At 44.5% G+C, this 18,692-nt stretch overlaps 1 protein-coding gene across 5 annotated transcripts in view; it reads right to left on the bottom strand.

Annotated features, from left to right (window-relative positions):
• Positions 1–18,692, bottom strand: part of palm2akap2 (PALM2 and AKAP2 fusion) — a 48,668-nt gene that overhangs the window by 10,003 nt on the left and 19,973 nt on the right. For 4 of the 5 annotated variants that reach the window (XM_089020196.1, XM_089020197.1, XM_089020198.1 and 1 more), the window contains 6 exons: positions 17,453–17,567; positions 17,317–17,338; positions 16,415–16,543; positions 14,777–15,604; positions 10,859–10,932; positions 1,102–1,323 (listed from right to left, as the gene is read on the bottom strand). In XM_089020196.1, coding sequence (XP_088876322.1) covers positions 1,102–1,323; positions 10,859–10,932; positions 14,777–15,604; positions 16,415–16,543; positions 17,317–17,338; positions 17,453–17,567 — 1,390 coding nt within the window. The remainder of the gene's footprint in view (positions 1–1,101; positions 1,324–10,858; positions 10,933–14,776; positions 15,605–16,414; positions 16,544–17,316; positions 17,339–17,452; positions 17,568–18,692) is intronic. The other variant, XM_089020201.1, reaches the window with a different exon arrangement.

The raw sequence follows: 18,692 nt of genomic DNA, 5'->3' as shown, positions 1-18,692 counted from the left end.
AACAGATCAACTGTCAAGGGCAGAAATTAGAAGACTTGTCCGCCAAGTTAAAATCGGAAGGGAAGGAGAACAAGATTCTGTGGGACCAGGTGGAATATTTGACCAGTGAGGTCCAAACGGAGAGCAAGAAGAAAGACGCAGAGGCCAGTGTGTCTTCAAGACCACAAGAAACGGGTTACAGTAGCTTTTGGGAAAAGCGTCTGAGGACCAAGATTGTCAAGGAGAACGACAGCCAAGTGTCGTACGACGGCGATACAGGGCAGCAAGTCAGCAATCTGTTTCAAGTCGGCTGTCGGTTTATGGTGAAGAGCGGCGATACAAATCCAATGGACCTTAGCGATTCATTTTCCTCCGGTGCGACGCTATCCGACGATACAAGCGACTCGTTCGATGACAGCGATGAAAAGATTGACAGCGACACGCAATCCGAGGACACGTACAATCTGGTTTTTAACGAGACCATGTGGGGGGACTTGAGAAAGGAAAATATCGACATACGACAGGATAATCATCAAATGGTTCCGGTTGAGTAATTCATGAATCCTTATCGAAAAAAAATCACAAGCACTTTGAATCATAAAAGTTATCCATTATATGCAAACAATTCTTAATATTATCTTTCATTTGCAAGAGTTGCTAAAATGGGCAATTTTAGCAAAGTATGGGCAAAATGTTACAGGCTAACATGCGTACATGTTAGCCATGACATTTTTTTTGTAATCGAATGTGTGTTGTTCTACTATTGCATTCATGCCATTTCTTGCCAGACGCACATTGTTGCAATATCATAATTTGCATTCTGAATTTGTCTATAGTCTTTATATTCATATTCTAAAGCGAAGATCAACCAATCGCAAGGCACGCAGAGATGACCAACCATGCAAATTCAGCACAGGAACCCATGACAGCACTGTGACGTCAATGTGCTAGCTACAAGACCAATGGGCCACCGTTGTCAGTTGGGGTAGCGAGAATATGCGGATTGTAAAATGGCTGGATTGATGGAATTCTGACAAAATATGACCTAATTTTTTTAGACAAAGCCTCATTATGAACTGAAACATATAGAGAACATAATTCCATGGTACTGCGGTGACATACCCGCTCGACATCGCTGTCGGAAGTCTCCGTCTTCAGCTGGAGCGTACTTTGACCCTGAACACTTGATCTGCTGAGGCAGCCGTGTTGAATCTGTTGGCTTTCCACTTCCATGATGAGGGGTCCGTCACTGATGATGCTGACTGATTCCTGGAAAGTAACACTCTTCAAGGCTCGCTCTTTCGGTATTGCGCCACTGACATCCTCGGGTGCCTGCCACGATTTCTGTGGAAACACAAAAAGATGGAGCGACTATTGAAAGATGTACATTGTCAGTCCAATGATCCTCACGAGTTTAGAAAGCAGTTGTCTTTGCAGAGTCCAAACACTGAGTCGATCCAACACTTTTCGGGTTGATTCTGACCAGACCAGAGTGTCTAAAACGGGTGTCAAAATTTTTCATGTCTCCCTGTTGCAACGCTTACGTCCTGGGACGGGACATTTTTAATGTGTTTGAACAGGAAATTGAAAACATTTTAAAACCACTGAAAGCAGACTCCGCAATAATAAAAATAATGTAAGGAAAATCCATTATAAAGGGACGTATGGCCTCAAGGGGAACATGTTTCTACCCCGTCCTTCCCTTTCTATTATTTGGCTCGTGTCCGCTCTCCCGCTGAGCTCATTCTTCTCTTTCCTTCCTACTTTCAGAAGGATTAAGAAGGAAAGAGTACAGTCACATGGCGGATTAGAAACGCTGCTTTACTCTACTATACACTTGATAACAACCTCTTGTAAATTTCTTCTTGTCCTCATTGTCTTTTGAGGACAAAATCAATCACCCCCCGAGGTTGTCCTGGTTTTGCTCCGTCATGTGAAATTTCAGTCTCATAAAATAAACTGGAATTTCAAAACAAGCGGTGCTATAAAAGTCATTCTAGTGTTATTGCTCAGATGCAAAAGAAGCGTTTGTGTTGGATTATGAAACCTGGAACACCAGACGAGCAAAAGTGGAATAACTCAGATGACATTGATGAGATTTTTACCAAGCATCATGGGAACAAATACAGGGAACATCCGACTTACGACCGAGTTCCGTTCCGACCAAACGGTCATAAGTCAATATGGTCGTAAATTGAAATACATTCAAAATGTTGAATAGAGACTCGGAGGCTAAATGAGACCCCCCCTCCCCCCTTCTGGTGCCATCACGCGGTCGATTGCTGTGCGACAGTGAGATACGAGCTGGCTGGCCAAAATTGTCCTACGCGTTGCGGTACAGGTGATCATAAGTTGAGCTGGTCGTAAATCGGATGTTACCTGTATTCCCGTGTTCGCTTGGTCTGTTTTTTTTTTGTCCCCCAAAGTGTCACAGCACATAATGGACACTCAGAAGTGAGGTGCAACCACACCCAAGAGTTACAGCGACATTCCGCGAGGTGCCCAATACGTCATGACGGAAACTTCATGAGCGCTTTGAGAAGTACAACAGCAAACGTGGCCAAGAGGTTGTTGTTGTCAGAGTCACGCAGCACTTTACAGCATTAAAGTGTATCTTTTTTTTTGTGGAATTGTAACATATCCAGCTAGCTATTTGCTATTAGCTGGTTAGCTATCTATCTATTAGCTATCTAGCTATCTATCTGATTTGTAACAGATAACAAGGAGACAGAATGAATTTAACACAACTTGTAAATGCTGTTGATACGTTTGTCTATAACTGCTATCCCATAGTTGACCAGCAGATGGTAGTGCTTTATTTTTATTGACATTACGTTGAGTTGTTGTCACTTCCGGTACAGGTTTTAATTTCGGCGCTTCTTTAAATTTCATTTTCACTGAGAAGACGCAGAAAAAAGCCTAAAATGATAAACCACCCCGAAAAAAAATGACAACTACAAAAATGAGATAAAAAGAACCAAAGAAGGCAATTCCCAGAAAAAAAAATGGAAAACGTTCCATAAGGTGGAACTCCATCTCCGAGGACGATCGATGCTCAGAAGGAATATCGAAGGAGGCAATTACGTGGGAAGACAAATAAAGACACGCATGGTCCATGTGTGTGGCTACGTGAGTCAGCTGTTGCTGTCTAAATACTCTCCTGGCTTTGGTGACACATCTGGAAACTCTTAACGCTCCGACTATGACGCATAAAAGTTGTCATCACAAAGAGGCGCGTCTAAAAAGTTTTTTTTTGAATCTACTCGGGACGTCATGCCTGAGACCGGGTGGGGACGGACGGTCAAACACATGACTGAAAGCGTCCCACGCACAATCATACTTTCAATCCCCGTAAAGCATTGTGAAAATGAACATCTGGCGACGGCTTTTGCCAGAAATTAGCGACAAATTTCAGCCGATCTGATGGTTATTTTACTTATCAGAATCTATAGTGGCACTTTCTTGAATGTGAATGCAGGTAACATCCGATTTACGACCAGATCGATTTACGACCACCTGTACTTACGACCATGACCTATTTTTTTATTGTGTAATTCTACGCCTGGCACCGCAACACGCTAGCAGGCCAGCAATTTTGGCGTCTTCGTAAGACTTTAGTTCGCTGACGAAGCGAAACGGATGACGGAACAGATGACTGCTGAAGAAATCTTTTCATCGATGGACCATTCCTGTACGACTGAGAGCTTACACAGACATATTTTGAATGAATTTCGACTTACGACCATTTTGACTTACGACCGTTTGGCCGGAACGGAACTCGGTCGGTAAGTCGGATGTTACCTGTACTTCTATCACCCAAGGTTGGGTTTTCTGACTTTTCTGACCGGTGCGCTTTATACACAGTAAAATACGGTAAATTAAAATCAAATTAAAACGCAGAAGGACAGACATTCGCTGTATCCAATGACTCACTGTGTTCACCATATAATGCTATAAAGTATTTTAAAAATAGCTGCACTCACTTGTTTTTCCCTCGTAAATCCAGCAATTTATCAAAATTCCTTCAAAGTTCCTTGGACTACTTTCGATCACGTCTGATGCTTTGCTTCATTCCCCGTTCCAGATTGTGGGAGTGGTGATTTTTTTTTCTTATCCCCCTTGTTCTTCCCCTCCCTTTCCTCTTTCCTCTCGTCCACAAAGTCTCTCCACTCTCTCGGGCAGCATTCCTAGCGCGCTCACTGGCTGAACTGTGATGTCATAGCGCAACGGGCGTGCATAGAAGTGCACGTTCATGCACAAAGATGCCTTCTGTGCAAACGGGCCGCGAAAACATCCATCGGGAGGATGGATGTTTTTTGCTGCCTTCACCTCCCTTTCCTGTCTGGAAACAAGCCCCGCCTACTTTATCCTGACGATCGGTCGATTGGAAATGAAATGAGGAAACGCTAATGACACGCGGGCGTGCAGTCAAAGGCAACATGAGCCCAGGTCATGTTTAATTCACGCGTGTGATTGCGCAAGTGGGTTAACGCGAACGGGTCGGTAGCATGTCATGGATGTTGGTCACGATCGATCGGTAATTGGCATGCTTGGGCAACTATTTATTTATTTAGGCGGAAAAATAATAACAGACGACCAGGAACTGCATTCTTATCGTCCGTTTCGCTAAAGCTCATAACTTTGTCACTTTTTACTGACTTCTACTTGCTATCTAGCTGACTGGTTGGCTACCTAGCTAGCTAGCTGTTAGCTATATATCTATCTAGCTGGATAGCTTGTAGCTAGCTATGTAGCTGGCTAGCTGTATATCGTTCTAGTTGACTGGCTAGCTATTTATTGGCTATTAGCTGGATAGCTAGTATTCTATCTATTTGAGTTACTTCCGGGTTATTATTATTATTATTATTATTGCGGGGTTATTCATCCTGCCAATAATAAAACACACATAGAGACACTCCCCCTACTACGAACATCTGAGTTACGAACATCTGAGTTACGAACAATGGGACATACGAACATTTTTGTAGTAACATATGTAGTATTCTCTCCAGTTGTACAAGTACATATCTTTATCGAGCATTCATTTTATTGAATGTTTATTTTTCAGTACAAACCAATACAGGTTACTTATACAAGCATTAACCATACTTATATAAGCCTTAAACATACATTCCATACAAAATATAGCACTGAAGCAACTTATGAACAAATTCACCTTACGAACGACCGGTCAGAATGTATCTCGTTCGTAAGTTGGGGAGAGTGTGTACACACTTTGAGTCTTTGCCTACGGAAAACCCAAGCCGTTCCGTGTTTTGCACAAATGGGGAAAAAAAGCCGATCCCACATGACGTATTTTAAACAGGAAACCTCTGCTAACTCGGATCTGCGGATATGCTAACCCCCCCTTCCGCGCCCCCCAAATGGGAGGAAACAAAAGGCCACCTGCGCTAACATACACAAACAATGCGTTGTCAGGGTTCCTCATGACCAGGACACCCCAAAATATACAACAAGGAAACCTCATTTTCGGATTTATGGAATGCATCGACTTTATACTCTCTCTCTCTCTCTCACCTTAGTCGTCCTTCATCACTGCAGACGACACTTAACGGACGCACTGGAAATGAAACGCTTGGTGATAGCGAATGTCGAGCGTAGAGTTTCAGACTTGGGTTTTCAGCGGGTATTTTGTGATCTAATCCCTCCTCTTAAGCCATTCATGCAGCAATAATGATAACCTGTAACCGGATAACACGATAACGTCTACTGTCGGAACCGCTGTCCCTTAAAGGGTTCAATGGCGGCATGCAAATTGCACACCTGCACCCCTCGACCCCCACCAAAAATGAATTTCATGTAATCTAAGCTACCGCTGGAAGCTAAAAAATCAAACGGCAAATTTGGGAGTTTTACGACATAGGAATGCACTCGTGGCTCACTGTTTGTGTCTTGGTTGTGCAACACAACCCAGACACCCCGTTTCTCGAAGACCCCCCCTCAGTGAAACAACAACAAAAGCTCCGACGTACATAGCAAAAGAGTAAGACTCTCCAGGCTGAATACTAATGTTCCACTTGAACACTCTTGAGCGTTGGAGTGCTCTTTTCCAGCAGAACGGGCGGTCGCCACGCCGCTTGTATACATTGGCGAGCACCGGACACAAACTGGAATACCCAGAGAAAAGCCACGCAGACAGGCAGTGCGAAGTCTACTCGTCGCATAATTAAACTCTAATTGGTGGCTTGACATCAGTCTAGTTTTAAATGAACGACTTTGAGGCAGAGTCCCGCGAGATTAGATTAGAGACAACAGGATAGCGGCTATGTTTAGACAGCTTAATGCACCTTGCAAAACACACCGCGGGCGACGCTTATCGCCGGATAAGGTGGTGAATACAGACACGTCTGACACCGGACCAACAGATTATTGGAATTTAGGACTAAATATACATTTAATGCAGAGTAAGAAACCTTAGACTCTCTTCTTTCATCAGAAAAAAATAGTTATTTCCTAAATGATGTGGGTCTGGAGTTATCTGAGCTTGAAATGGGGGCGGCTGTACAAAATACAAAACATACGTATTGATTTGTATAGCGCTTTAACAACAGATAAAGCTGGAACAAAGCGCTAACATGGGGAAAAAAATGGAATGCTGCCCCTTGTGGAAGGGAAAAACATTGCCAGTGGTCTGGCCAATTCTTTATCGGCACCCAAACAAGACAAAACAAACCCGCACTAATTTGTGAATGGCGCTCTACGTCATACGTTCAATTCACAAAATAAATTTGTGAATGATAATGATGATACATTTCATTTCATTTCTAAGCGGCTTTCAAAACTCCCAAGGTCACTTTACAGTCACATGATAAGTTTTTCTGTGGGTGAGCAGCGGCAGCCACACGCGCCAGCGTTCACTCAATCCGGAAGTAACTCAGATAGAAAGCTGGATAGATAGCTACTGATAGCTAGATAGCTAATAGATAGCTATTAGATAGCCATTACATAGCTAGCCAAATAGCCAGCTAGATAGCTAATAGATAGCTAGCTAAATAGCGAGCCAGATATTCATCCAGCCAGCTAATAGATAGCTATTAGATAGCCATTGGATAGCTAGCCAAATAGCCGTCTAGATAGCTAAGAGATAGCTAACTAGATAGCTAGTCAGATAGTCAGCCAGCTAATAGATAGCTATCAGATAGCCATTAGATAGCTAGCCAAAATAGCCAGCTAGATAGCTAATAGCTAGCTAGCTCGTGAGACAACCTCAAGTCTAAAATTATTCACCTCAAAAATGACTTATATGATAAATTACACACCGGATATTTTTTCAATTCTGTTTTGAAATCAGTGGCTGACAAGAGCAAAAAACAAAACCTTCCAATCTTACTCTTAAATCTGATATCTGATTGTCGGAATCTGACCTGATCATCCATCCACAAAGTCCTCTTCTTTGACTGGAAAGACACCCCTCCCGATTCTAGAAAGGACCTCCCAATCCCGCCATTGTCCATACCGTCGGCCAGCTTTCTGAGTCCCAAGAAAATCCTCAAACCTCTCCTCACCCCCGTGCAAACTCACCGCATTAAGACACTTTACTGCGGCGTACTTTGAGAGGAACACCGTGCTAATCACCTGTCGTCTATTTCAAGAAAGTAGCTCATAAGCCTGCAAATTTAGATAGAGGAAGGAGGCTCCACGGCGGGAAGAAAACAGTTCGCTGGCTCACATGTCTGAGCCGCAGATTTATTTCCTTTTTTATTTCCAGAGAATCGTCCCTTCCATCTGTCTGCCGCAAACAAAAACGTCTGGAAGTCAACAAAAGAGGTTTATCGTCTAAAGCAGTGGTTCTTAACCTGGGTTTGATCGGTCTCAGGGGTTCAGTGGATCCTCCGCCAGAGGTCCACCCTTCAGTCTAGTCTGCAGTGTCATTGGAAGAAGGGTTCGGTGTATGAGCATGCGAAACTGGTGGGGTTCGGTGCCTACAACAAAATTAAGAACCACTGGTCTAAATCAACCCTAATCGAAAGCGAATGCTCAACCTTACGCGGTATCCTGACCACAGAAAAGCTCGTAGGGTATTCAGTCGACAAAAGTCTGACACTTAACCCCCCGTGACCCTCTCGCCGGACCTATTTTTAACCTCGGCCAGAGTCTAAATCCTAACCTGTAGCTAGAGAGCAGTGGTTCTTAACCTGGGTTCGATCGAACCCTTGGTTTCGGTGAGTCGGTCTGAGGTGGTTCGTTGAATCCTCCGCCACAGAGGTCCAGCCCTCAGTCTAGTCTGTAGTTCGTAGGCACAGTCATTGGAAGGGTTCGGAATAAATTATTAAAGGAAATCAAAGGGGTTTCGGTGTGTAGTCTCGGACAATTGTTTTACCCCTAAATGGACAACGCCTTTGAGTTTGGAGTGTGATTCCATTCATTTCCCTTCCCACCAAGTATTAGATCATGACAGGAACAGGAACGTTATCACTTCTGTCTTCTTCCTTCCAAACCCTTCCCTTCTCCCAGAAAGCTTCGCACCGGCATAATCATAGGTTATACAACAATTGTGGAGTCGTTGGGCCGAAGGCTGTTGGGTGAAGTTCTGTAAACTGGGGTCGGGGTAACAGGACGGATGACAGGGACGGACATGGTGACGATAACATAAAGGGTGGTTGATAGAGATTAGACACAATAAGAAGTTATGATATTTAAACGTTTCATGGTGTTATATGCTTAGTCAACATGTGTGATTCGAATACACAATTGAAGCACAGATTACCTGGGGTCTATCTGAGGTCAACAGACACAGCAAGTTACTGTCATCTACTAGGAGGATCTAGGAGATCTGGCCTCGCACAGAATTTAGGACTTGGGAAACTCTTTCTCACCGAAGCAATTTACGAATTGAAACTCCTTCACAGGAAGAGCTCATTAGCCAGGTTACAAATTTATCAATTCATGGAACAGACAATGTTTGATTGCTTACAGCTGTTCACACTTAGAACGCTTAGGGGCGTGGTATTCATATCAAGAAAACTATGTTTTACTAATGTATCACTTAGATTTGCACATACTCTCAATAAATAGCTTGGCAGACGGCTGCAGAATTCAGGCGTCTGTCATGAATGGCTGCGTCTCCTGCTGGCAGTAAAGACAACCTTTCTGGGTTCGAGTCTTTGTCCACAGTGTCCGATCGAACATCTCTGACATTCTGATTCAGAATTTGTCACGGCTCATGCCGAGTGTTCACCAGTTTTGGGTTGCAGAGTACGCGTACAAACGCAAATGTTATAAACCCCCAACCCATCGTCCCAGTTGGAAACTTCCACTTTTTGATTCAGCGCTTCCAGACGCATGATGGCTATAAGTAGCGCAGGCAGAAACCACCCCTGTCACATGCAGTCAATGCCGCTGTGTCGAGCGCGAGTTGAAAAAAGACAAAAAGTGGGTTGAGGTCATTCCGAATGTAGGTCGAAGTGATGCGACGGTGGGAGAACCGCGTGTCTCTTTCACTCAATATCAAATCAATGACTGATCATTTTTGTTGTGCTCTCGACTTGAACACAAACAAAGAAAATGCCAGATTGTTCACATCCCCGATAGAAGTCTCTGATCTAGAAGGAGCACAAAGACTGCAGTGAGGTTAGGGGTCTATTGACCTCGCAACGCTTTGTGGGCTGCGGCATTCAATGTCCTTCACACTTAAAAACCAATTAATGTCATCGTAAGCTCGTACGGTTCAACACAGACGTTTCTAGCCTCACACTCTCCTTTAGGGTTAAAGCACTCGGACTGCAGGACAACGACAGTCCAGGCTTTTGTGCCTTTCACTCAGAGAAGAGGACACTGGAGGAAAACAATGACCAGGATTCAGTGACATAAAACCGAACGCTTACCTTCTGGTTGTGACGTCTACTTTCCACTTGGTCTTGTTTAGCTTCGCTAACGTTGTTCAATGTGGTGGAAAAAGCCGATGGTTTACTCCTTCGGTCGGAGACTTTGGTTCTCAACCCCCGTCTAGCGCTCACAGCCTGTGGCACGAGCCAGTTTTGAGCATGTGGTTGTTCTCTTGTGCTCTTCTACTGCTCAGTCACCCTCCCTCTGCTGTCCCCTCTCCATTTTCTTTCTCTCTCGCTCGCTTTGTCTCACCCTCTCTCCCCCGACACGCGTGCTGAATAATGGATTTGGTTTGGCGGGAGTATGTTCGGAGGCCTTCTAGAGACAATCAGAGCACAATGGGAGCCGACCCCGAGTGGATAAGGTTACCCCTGTTTAGAACATTGTTACATTTATTTAGTTGCACAAGCATTTCTGGGGTGTAATTCGTTATTTTGCGGGGGGTGAAGTCAACCCCAGTCAGGGGGGGCTAACTCAGTTTTGTCATTCAAACTTCCAATCCAAATAAATCCGGACAATACAGGTAACATCTGACTTACGACCGAGTTCCGTTCCGACCAAACGGTCATAAGTCAAAATGGTCGTAAGTGGAAAGCCATTCAAAATGTTCAATAGAGACTCAGAGGCTAAATGACTGGCAAACACCCCCCTCTGGTGCTATCACACGGTCGATTGCTGTGCGAGAGTGAGATGCTGGCTGGCTGGCCAAAATTGTCGTAGACGTTGCCGGCTATTACTATACTATTGCGTTCTGATGAAGTGCTGCCCCGTTGAAAGAAAATACAAAGGAATCTTCATGGGGCAGGCTGGCATAATGAGGTTGAACATGGTTCAATTAGTCTTTAGAGATTCATTAACATCTCTAAGTGTCACAAAAGTCTGCAATAACACCACCAAATTTGCTTTTTTTTATAAATAGTCACAAAATATAAGTCGGACATAGCTCCAAAGTGCTTAGTCATCGCTCAACAAGTTAAATCCGATGGATGAAAGAATATTCCACAATTCCATGCAAATTAACGCATTGACTCACCATGGCAGTGTGAGGACATCTACCGAGCATCTCCACCTGATGTCCGTTTGCTGCTGTTCCGATCACGCCGTAGCCTAAAATATAATAAAAAATTGCAAAGAATGTAAACACTGTACACCATACAAGTCCCCAAAAAACCTGGGAACGGATTCTTCTCATTTTAATGGTTTCCTAGGGGAAATTAATTTTTGGGATACACACTTTTCGCCTTACACACTCTGAGAACCAATTAAGTTCATAAGCCAAGGTATCACTGTCCTACTTTTGAGTTTGGAGCCTCTACTGAAGATTTTGGCGCAAGAATAAATGTTCAAGAACAAATGTCTGACCCATACTGAGTCAGAACCTGGTTTGTAGACATCCATTCTGTTCTGGAAGTAATGTTTCAAAATGACTCCATTTTGCAATCCTAATGCCCTCAAATTATTCTTATTTTTTCCTTCTTTGTGCTCCCGTTAGAGCCAATTTAGCCTTCGAATTGACGTACTCTGCTTTTACGACTCCATGCTTTAAACGCGAAATTGTATCATGAAATCAGCAGTCAGTCACATGGTTCTTATGACATAATTACATGGTCATTGTCCCCACGATTATTTGATTATGTCGCTTATGATCACAAAGCCGTGGATGCAATGCATGCGCAGCCTCGTTCCGGTTGTCATGGCGTCACTCGTATGATGAGTTATCATATCCTGCTCTTACGCCATCTGTACCGCGTGAGCCATGTTTGATGCCACAGTCTCACGCCGCCATACGTTTCCATTTTAACTGGAGTTATGAATGAATTATAATTTAAAATAGTTGCGGAATAATCCATTTTTAGCTGTTTTTTTCTCATTTTTTCCTACTTGTTGTCACTTACCTTCCCTCTTAATAATAGCTGGCTATCTATTAGCTATCTATCCGGCTGGCTGGTTATCTGTTGGATGTCTACTGGCTAGCTAGTTGACTGGCTATCTATGGACTATCAGTTAGCTAGCCGGCTGGCTATCTGTTAGCTATCTATCCAGCTAGCTATCAGCTAGCTGGCTGGCTAGCTATCTATTAGCTATATGGTGGCTAGCTAGCTAGCTTTTTATTTATTTAAGTTATTCCGGGTTGAGTGAACGCTGGTGCATGTGGCTGCCGCTGCTCACACACAGAAAAACTGATCCACTGACTGTAAAGTGACCTTGAGATTTTTGAAAGGCGCTTACAAATGAAATGTATTATTATTATTATTATTTTCATGCAGATGTAAATTTCCCCATTGTGGGACGAATAAAGGTTTTCTGATTGTGATTTCCTACTTAAGTGTGCCTGTCACTTGGTGACCGGACAGAGTGGACTTATTAGTAGCAGTGGGTATTAGAGGAAGAGATCTCAGGGGTGAGGTAAGGAGAGCCAAGGATCATTTTTATTTGGATTTTTTATTTTTTTACAGCAGCCAATGAAACAGTGAATGTTAAAGGGGAGAGATAGACTTAAAAGAACAACAAGCAAGAGACAGCAAAGGGGATGAACTGGAGAAACTCAGCTTTATTTGTGCAAAGATAGTGAGGATACAAACGTAGAGAGAAACAAGTGGGGGGTGTGATAGTGATAGTAACACCCAAGAACCACCGAGAGAAAGAGAAATGTGAACAACAATAGAAAATGGCTCCTGTTTTTATTGGGGTTCTTTTTAATGAACGGTCCATACAACCACAAGGGTGGGTAGAGGGGGAATGTAGAGCGCCTCCTACAGAGCTAAAGTACTACTTCACTGAGTGGCAATGGGGCAAGTAGCAAATCAGAAAGGCCAACTCTTCATTAGCTCCTTCAGGTTTATTCATTCGGGGCGAGTTTAAATTGAAACTGGGGACCATCCCAGCTGATATTAGGAAAATCTTAAAGTAAAGGACAACCGACACCTCCGGACGACTTGCGTCCATAATTTGTACAATCACTTCAAATGACTACTGAGCGCATTTTACAAAGATTCAACCGCATGTAGCTATACTTTACGTTTTAAGACTGGCGCTGAATATTCAGGAAGTCTTCTTTTCGAGTTGGTGACGATTCCTGATGTGACGTCACGGAGGGAACGCCCCTGACCGAGAAAACGACATACAATGCATTTTGCGGTACTTTGTTTGGTCTGAAAACTTCCATGGTGAATCGTTGTGTGTTGCACCAAGACTACTATTTGATACTAGTTGACACAAATTCTCAGCAGACAAATCAGCCCATTTTCAACGGAGCTTGTGCGCCATCTTGTGCATTTTCTGGGCGCTACATTGGATTCCTGACGGCTTGAATGGATACAGAAGGACTTCTTGAATCGATGGCAAACATCTATGCTTTCCTCTTCAGAACTATTCGAATTTCATATTCATAACTGGATGAGTAACAAGAAAGCATCTTCTCCCAATCTCTGAAGCCATTTTTTTGATTCTGGAGCAAGGCAGTGTGACGTCACTAACAAAGGGGCGGGACTTTCTGAATCCGCCCATTTCCAAGCTCATTTTGTGGCAGTTTTGGGACACTTTTAAGTCATTTTTATTGGTGTTTTGCATTTGACTAAAAATATCAGCCTGCGTGTTTTGGGCTATTTTAGATGCTATAAAACATTTTTCTGATGTCAGAAAACAAAAAAATGGTGTCGGTTGTCCTTTTTTGGTTGCCATTTTAATTGCATGAATTTCTGCCAGAATAGGATCACTAAGAAACGTCGGTGGCTTGCATGAGAGGGAAATCAAACTTGCAGTTAATGGGCAACCATGCACATCTATTGACAAGGTTAGTCATAGGATCGCGTCTCTACAACAACAAAAAACCCAAATGTTTGAACACTCTCGCATGCCTTTGGGAATTGCCGTGACACATCTGCAGAAGGAATTAGCTGTCCGCGCTAGCAAACAATCGTCGGATGTGTTTTAGACGACACATGAAGCAGTGAAGTGAGATGAAAAGTAGAATTCTTATCCGATTGCATCATAGGACATAAAATGACTAGTGATCTTTAGTATACTATACATGTGAAATATAAAGTCATTTCTGAATAGAGCCTTTTAGTATTTACATTTTTTAACACCAGCATTTTTACTTTAAGGCAAATGACAAATTAGCCATAGCAGGTCCATTGAAGAAATCTAGTTTTGGGAATATACCTAGCTAGCTATATATTAGCTCTCTAGCTGGCTATCTCACTGGCTATATATTAGCTATCTAGCTATCTATCTGGCTAGCTATCTAGCTGGCTAGCTATGAGCTATATATTAGCTAGATTTCTATCTATTTGAGTTACTTCTGAGTGAAGTACTACTTGAGTGAATGCTGGCGCGTGTGGCTGCCGCTGCTCACCCACAGAAAAATTTATCCTGTGACTGTAAAGTGACCTTGAGAGTTTTGAAAGGCGCTTATAAATGAAATGGGTTATATTATTATTATTATTATTATTATTATTATTATTATTATTAATTCATTCTATTATTGTTATAATAAAGTCTTTTCTGATTTGTTTTGCTGAAGGTCATTGTGTAGCTCGAATTTGTTGGCTAAGAAAAACGATAGCTTGCTGTCCGTGAAATCGCAGCTGGATTAGCAGATTTTAGCCTTGCCTGGCAAACAAAAACGGACGTTTCTCCATTCGTCTGTCTTTGTTCAACACGGCCGTAGCGGCATTCATTATCACCGATGAGTTCCTGCCGATTGGTTTGAATTTGTTGAATTCAACTGTCAGGAGGTCACAGAGTGGGACAAAGGATTTTTGAAAAATAGCTCCCGAAATGCACTTCTGAATGAAGGCTAACGCGTGTCCAGTAAAGAAGGGGACTTCGGTTAATAGCCATCCAAAGATAGAGGGAAAAGAGGGGTATTGTGGGTAATAATAAAAAGGAAGCAGAAGATTCGGTCACATGACTATGCAGCACTTGCAGGGTTTCCTCTTGTCTGTACCTGTGGCAGGGGTGAGACCGGGAGGCGGGGCTTTGTTGGCTTCGGGGTTTGGCGGCGGCGAGGCGGCGCTGTCGTGCTCGCGGCCGTCCGACGACAGTTCCGTGCTGGCGGCCTCGGACGTCACCGGCCGGCCCGACACCAGGTCGGCCGCCGTGCCGTCGATGACGGACAGGTCGGTGACCGTCTTCTCCCTCAGGGACTTCTCGTCATCTTCATCGATCAGGACCACCTCAGCCTTGACGGCGCCGTCGAAACCGAGGAGCCGCCGGCTCTCGCTGGTGTCTTCCAGGTCCTGGTATCCCAGGAAGACCATGGTGACGGGGTTCTCCGCGCTGGCTCGCGGTGCGGAGGAGAACTCCGGGCCCGGCTGGGTCGCCGGGCCAGGCTGCGTCACGACGGGAGCCGAGGATGGGGGCATCACGGCCAGCCGAGTCTCCTTCTGCAGGGTGACCTGGGCGGGCGAGCTCGACGGGATGGAGGGCGGGGCGCAGGATGGTGGGGACAGATCGTCCGTCGCTGTCGGTGAGGAACGGGCCTGTGGGCCAGCGGGGGTAACCGCGACCTGAGACCTCCTCTCATCTCCCCCTTCGCCAGATCGAGCCGCTCTCTGGATTAGCTGGTCGACCTGCGAGGAGCTCCACCCGTTCTCCACCGAAGTCGTGGACACCCCCCCGGAGGTCGTGACTTCGTAGACGACTTTCCTGCCGTCGTCGTAGATCTTAACGCCGCGCTGACCCGCTTCCGACGGGTTCATGCGGTTCGCTGACAGGATGCGCTGTTCGCCGGTCTGAGGGTCATGCTGCACGTTGATCTCCATGGCAAACATTGCTGTTAGAAGGGATGGGGGGGGGGGGGTAATGAGGAAGGGGGTTAGCGGGGGAGGGGGGTGACGGAGGAGTGAGGGGTTGGAGAAGGTGGAAGGAGTGAAGGAAACGTGAAGATGGGGGTCACACGGGAGACTGAAAAACCTTCACAGTGTTATAACGCTTAGCCTGAAGGACACAATACGAAGACCACGCGCATAAAACGTCAATACTAGAGTCTCAAATCGCTTCTCTTTCCGAATATAATAATATTTCGTTTTAACTAACGCAGTCACAGAGACATAGTCGGTCGAGAGCAGTGGTTCTTAACCTGGGTTTGATCAAACCCTAGGGGTTCGGTGAGTTGGTCTCAGGGGTTCAATGGATCCTCCGCCACAGAGGTCCACCCTTCAGTCTAGTCTGCAATAAGTAGGCACAGTCATTGGAAGAAGGGTTCAGTGAATGAGCATATGAAACTGGTGGGGTTCGGTGCCTCCAACAAGATTAAGAACCACTGGTCTAGAGTTGTAACAGACCACGCAAACTGAAACATCCGATAAGTAGTCACCAGGAACGCTTCGGAAAGTGTAGGAGTGAGGAAAAAACAGCTAAGTGTGTATTTCACCGTCCCTGCTCTGGTGTTCCAAAGGTTTGACGCCTGACTTTAATTAGCATGTAAACGTCTCTGCTAACCTTTCCGTCTTTGAGCCCTGCGTGTGTCTAATCCATTTTGGCTTTCTACCAAACCCTCGATGCCCTTTCATCGTCCCTCACAGAAAGACCTCGCTCCCCCTTTCCACCACCCCTTCACCCTCGTCATGGTCTCCATCCTTACCTGGTCTCGGTTCTGCCTTCTCTCCAGGCGCAGGTGGACCGCTCCTGATCTGCGTGGCCAGAGATAGTTGGTCGCGATTGAGATCCGCGACTACCGAGAGAGGGGCGGATGTACAGTCGGTGGCCTCCACTGAGCACAGGCACAAAGGGGGAAGGGGGTGGAGGGAGGTCGGTGTAAAAGACTCGCTGATGTTGGCGGCAGAGACACACACATGTGAACTGGGTACACTAATGAACACTAGTGATCAAATAAACCATACACTGCCTCACGCACACTCACACACACTTGTCTCACTTTTGTGTCCACGGTAAATGGAGCACCCCAGAGGTTCATGATGTGCTTATGCAGCAAAAAATATATAAGTGTGCGTGTATGTGTGTGTGTGTGTGTGTGTGTGTGGGTGGTGTGTGTTTGCATGTGCGTGTGATAGGAAGAACAAAGCCATAGGGGCTCACAGGGCTTTTTGGAGAATAGTGGGGGGATAAAGCCAGCGATTGCAGGCTGCAGAGTCATGGCCTTGTGTGAGTTTGAGCATAAATAGTCTTGCTGAGCATGGTGTGCGTGTGTGTGTTTGTTTGTATGACTAGTCTTGTGAGGACCACTCACATTTTATACCATACGTAGTGAGGACATTTTTGACAAGTGAGGACGTTTTGGCCGGTCCTCATAAGTTTTTCATTCTAAAGGCTTCTCGAGGGTCTATATATGCATCTGTTAATGTTTCAGAGAGGTCCTCACAAAGTCACCCAAAATGATTTTTTTGGTGTGTATTTTCATTTCACTTGGATACACACACTTTTTACTCACTGTGTGTGTGTGTGTGTGTGTGTGTGTGTGTGTGTGTGTGTGTGTGTGTGTGTGTGTGTGTGTGTGTGTGTGTGTATGTGTGTTATTGATCATACCGCCGTCATGGGGAATCAGACTCTGAAATAGAAAACAAAGACCTCATCAATCCCTGTGATTTGTTATTTGCGACTTATTATCATTATCATTATTATTATTATTATTATTATATAGATGTAAATTCATGCGGTGTACCTTCTGCAAGTCTTCTATGGAGCGTTCCGTTTCCATGAGGCGTTCCCGTAAAGCCCTTTCTTTCGCCGAGATCAGTGATTCTTCATTCTCAAGTGCGCTGATTTCAGATTCCAGCCTACAAGCAAACAAACGGTGCAGTCGATATTGGAGATGTTTGAAAAATCTGTGATGCAGGACACTTCTGTGGCAAGATTAAACCTGTTCAGGAAAATAGCCCAAGTTGCTGTAGAATTGGGTTGGTTAGGGTAGAAAATGCATCTTTTGACAAACACGGCATTGTAAAGGCTCAAAACAGTTTATCCTAAATGCTACGGAAATAATCCGACATTTCGGAGACTGCGGAGTCTCCGAGCCAAGACTGGCAGGCTCAAGGACAGTTTCTGCCACCAGGCAGTCAAGAAACTCAACTCCCTCCCAGCCCAGCCCTGCCCCCCCTGTCACTTCCCACTGCCACGCTCACCGAACTCCTGAACTCTATTGTTTTTGTTTTTTCTGCAAGACCTCACTTCAACATTTTTTTTTAAATTTCTACACTACATCACTTTACATACGACACTACCTCACTTGACATTCAGAAATTACATTCATTGTGTTTTATTTATTGCATTCTATTTGTGATTGTATTTTATTTATTATCGTACCTATGCTTGTCTGTGACTGTAAAGTGTCCTTGAGAGCTTTGAAAGGCGCTTAAAATGGAATGTATTATCATCATTATGATTATTTACATACCTCACTTTGCATACGTCACTTTACATTCAGACAGACAACAGACAATACGTGTAATATACATTGTATTTTTTAGCCACATTATAAGTGCCTTGCACACTGGGTCCGAGAGGACATTAATTTCATCTGTGCTGTATATCATGCATATTAGCATATTTGACAATAAAGATGACTTTGACTTCATCCAAATCATGCTACAGTATGATTCCCATTTGTTATCTCTCAAAGTGCAATCCTGCTCTTAAGCACCAGTTTAGATTTGGATGAAGTCCTTTGACACACATTGCAACCTCTCAAGTAGTTCCAGCCATCCATTTTCTTCAGTCGCAGCCCTATCTTTAGCTACGTTGAGGCAAAAGACGGGTGGAATGCACGAAAGTGGCTTGCCAGCCAATCACAAGTCGGATAAACACGACGTAGAATTGCGTTTAACCCGACTTCCGTGTCGGTACGATGGCGACATCTCCGTAAAGGAGATAATTCAGGAATACATTTAGGACACAGTCCTCCT

Source organism: Hippocampus bargibanti, linkage group LG18 (assembly GCF_051943395.1).
Source record: "Hippocampus bargibanti isolate YZ-2025 linkage group LG18, ASM5194339v1, whole genome shotgun sequence".
Classification (NCBI taxonomy): domain Eukaryota; kingdom Metazoa; phylum Chordata; class Actinopteri; order Syngnathiformes; family Syngnathidae; genus Hippocampus; species Hippocampus bargibanti.
This window is presented reverse-complemented; position numbering and strand designations above follow the sequence as displayed.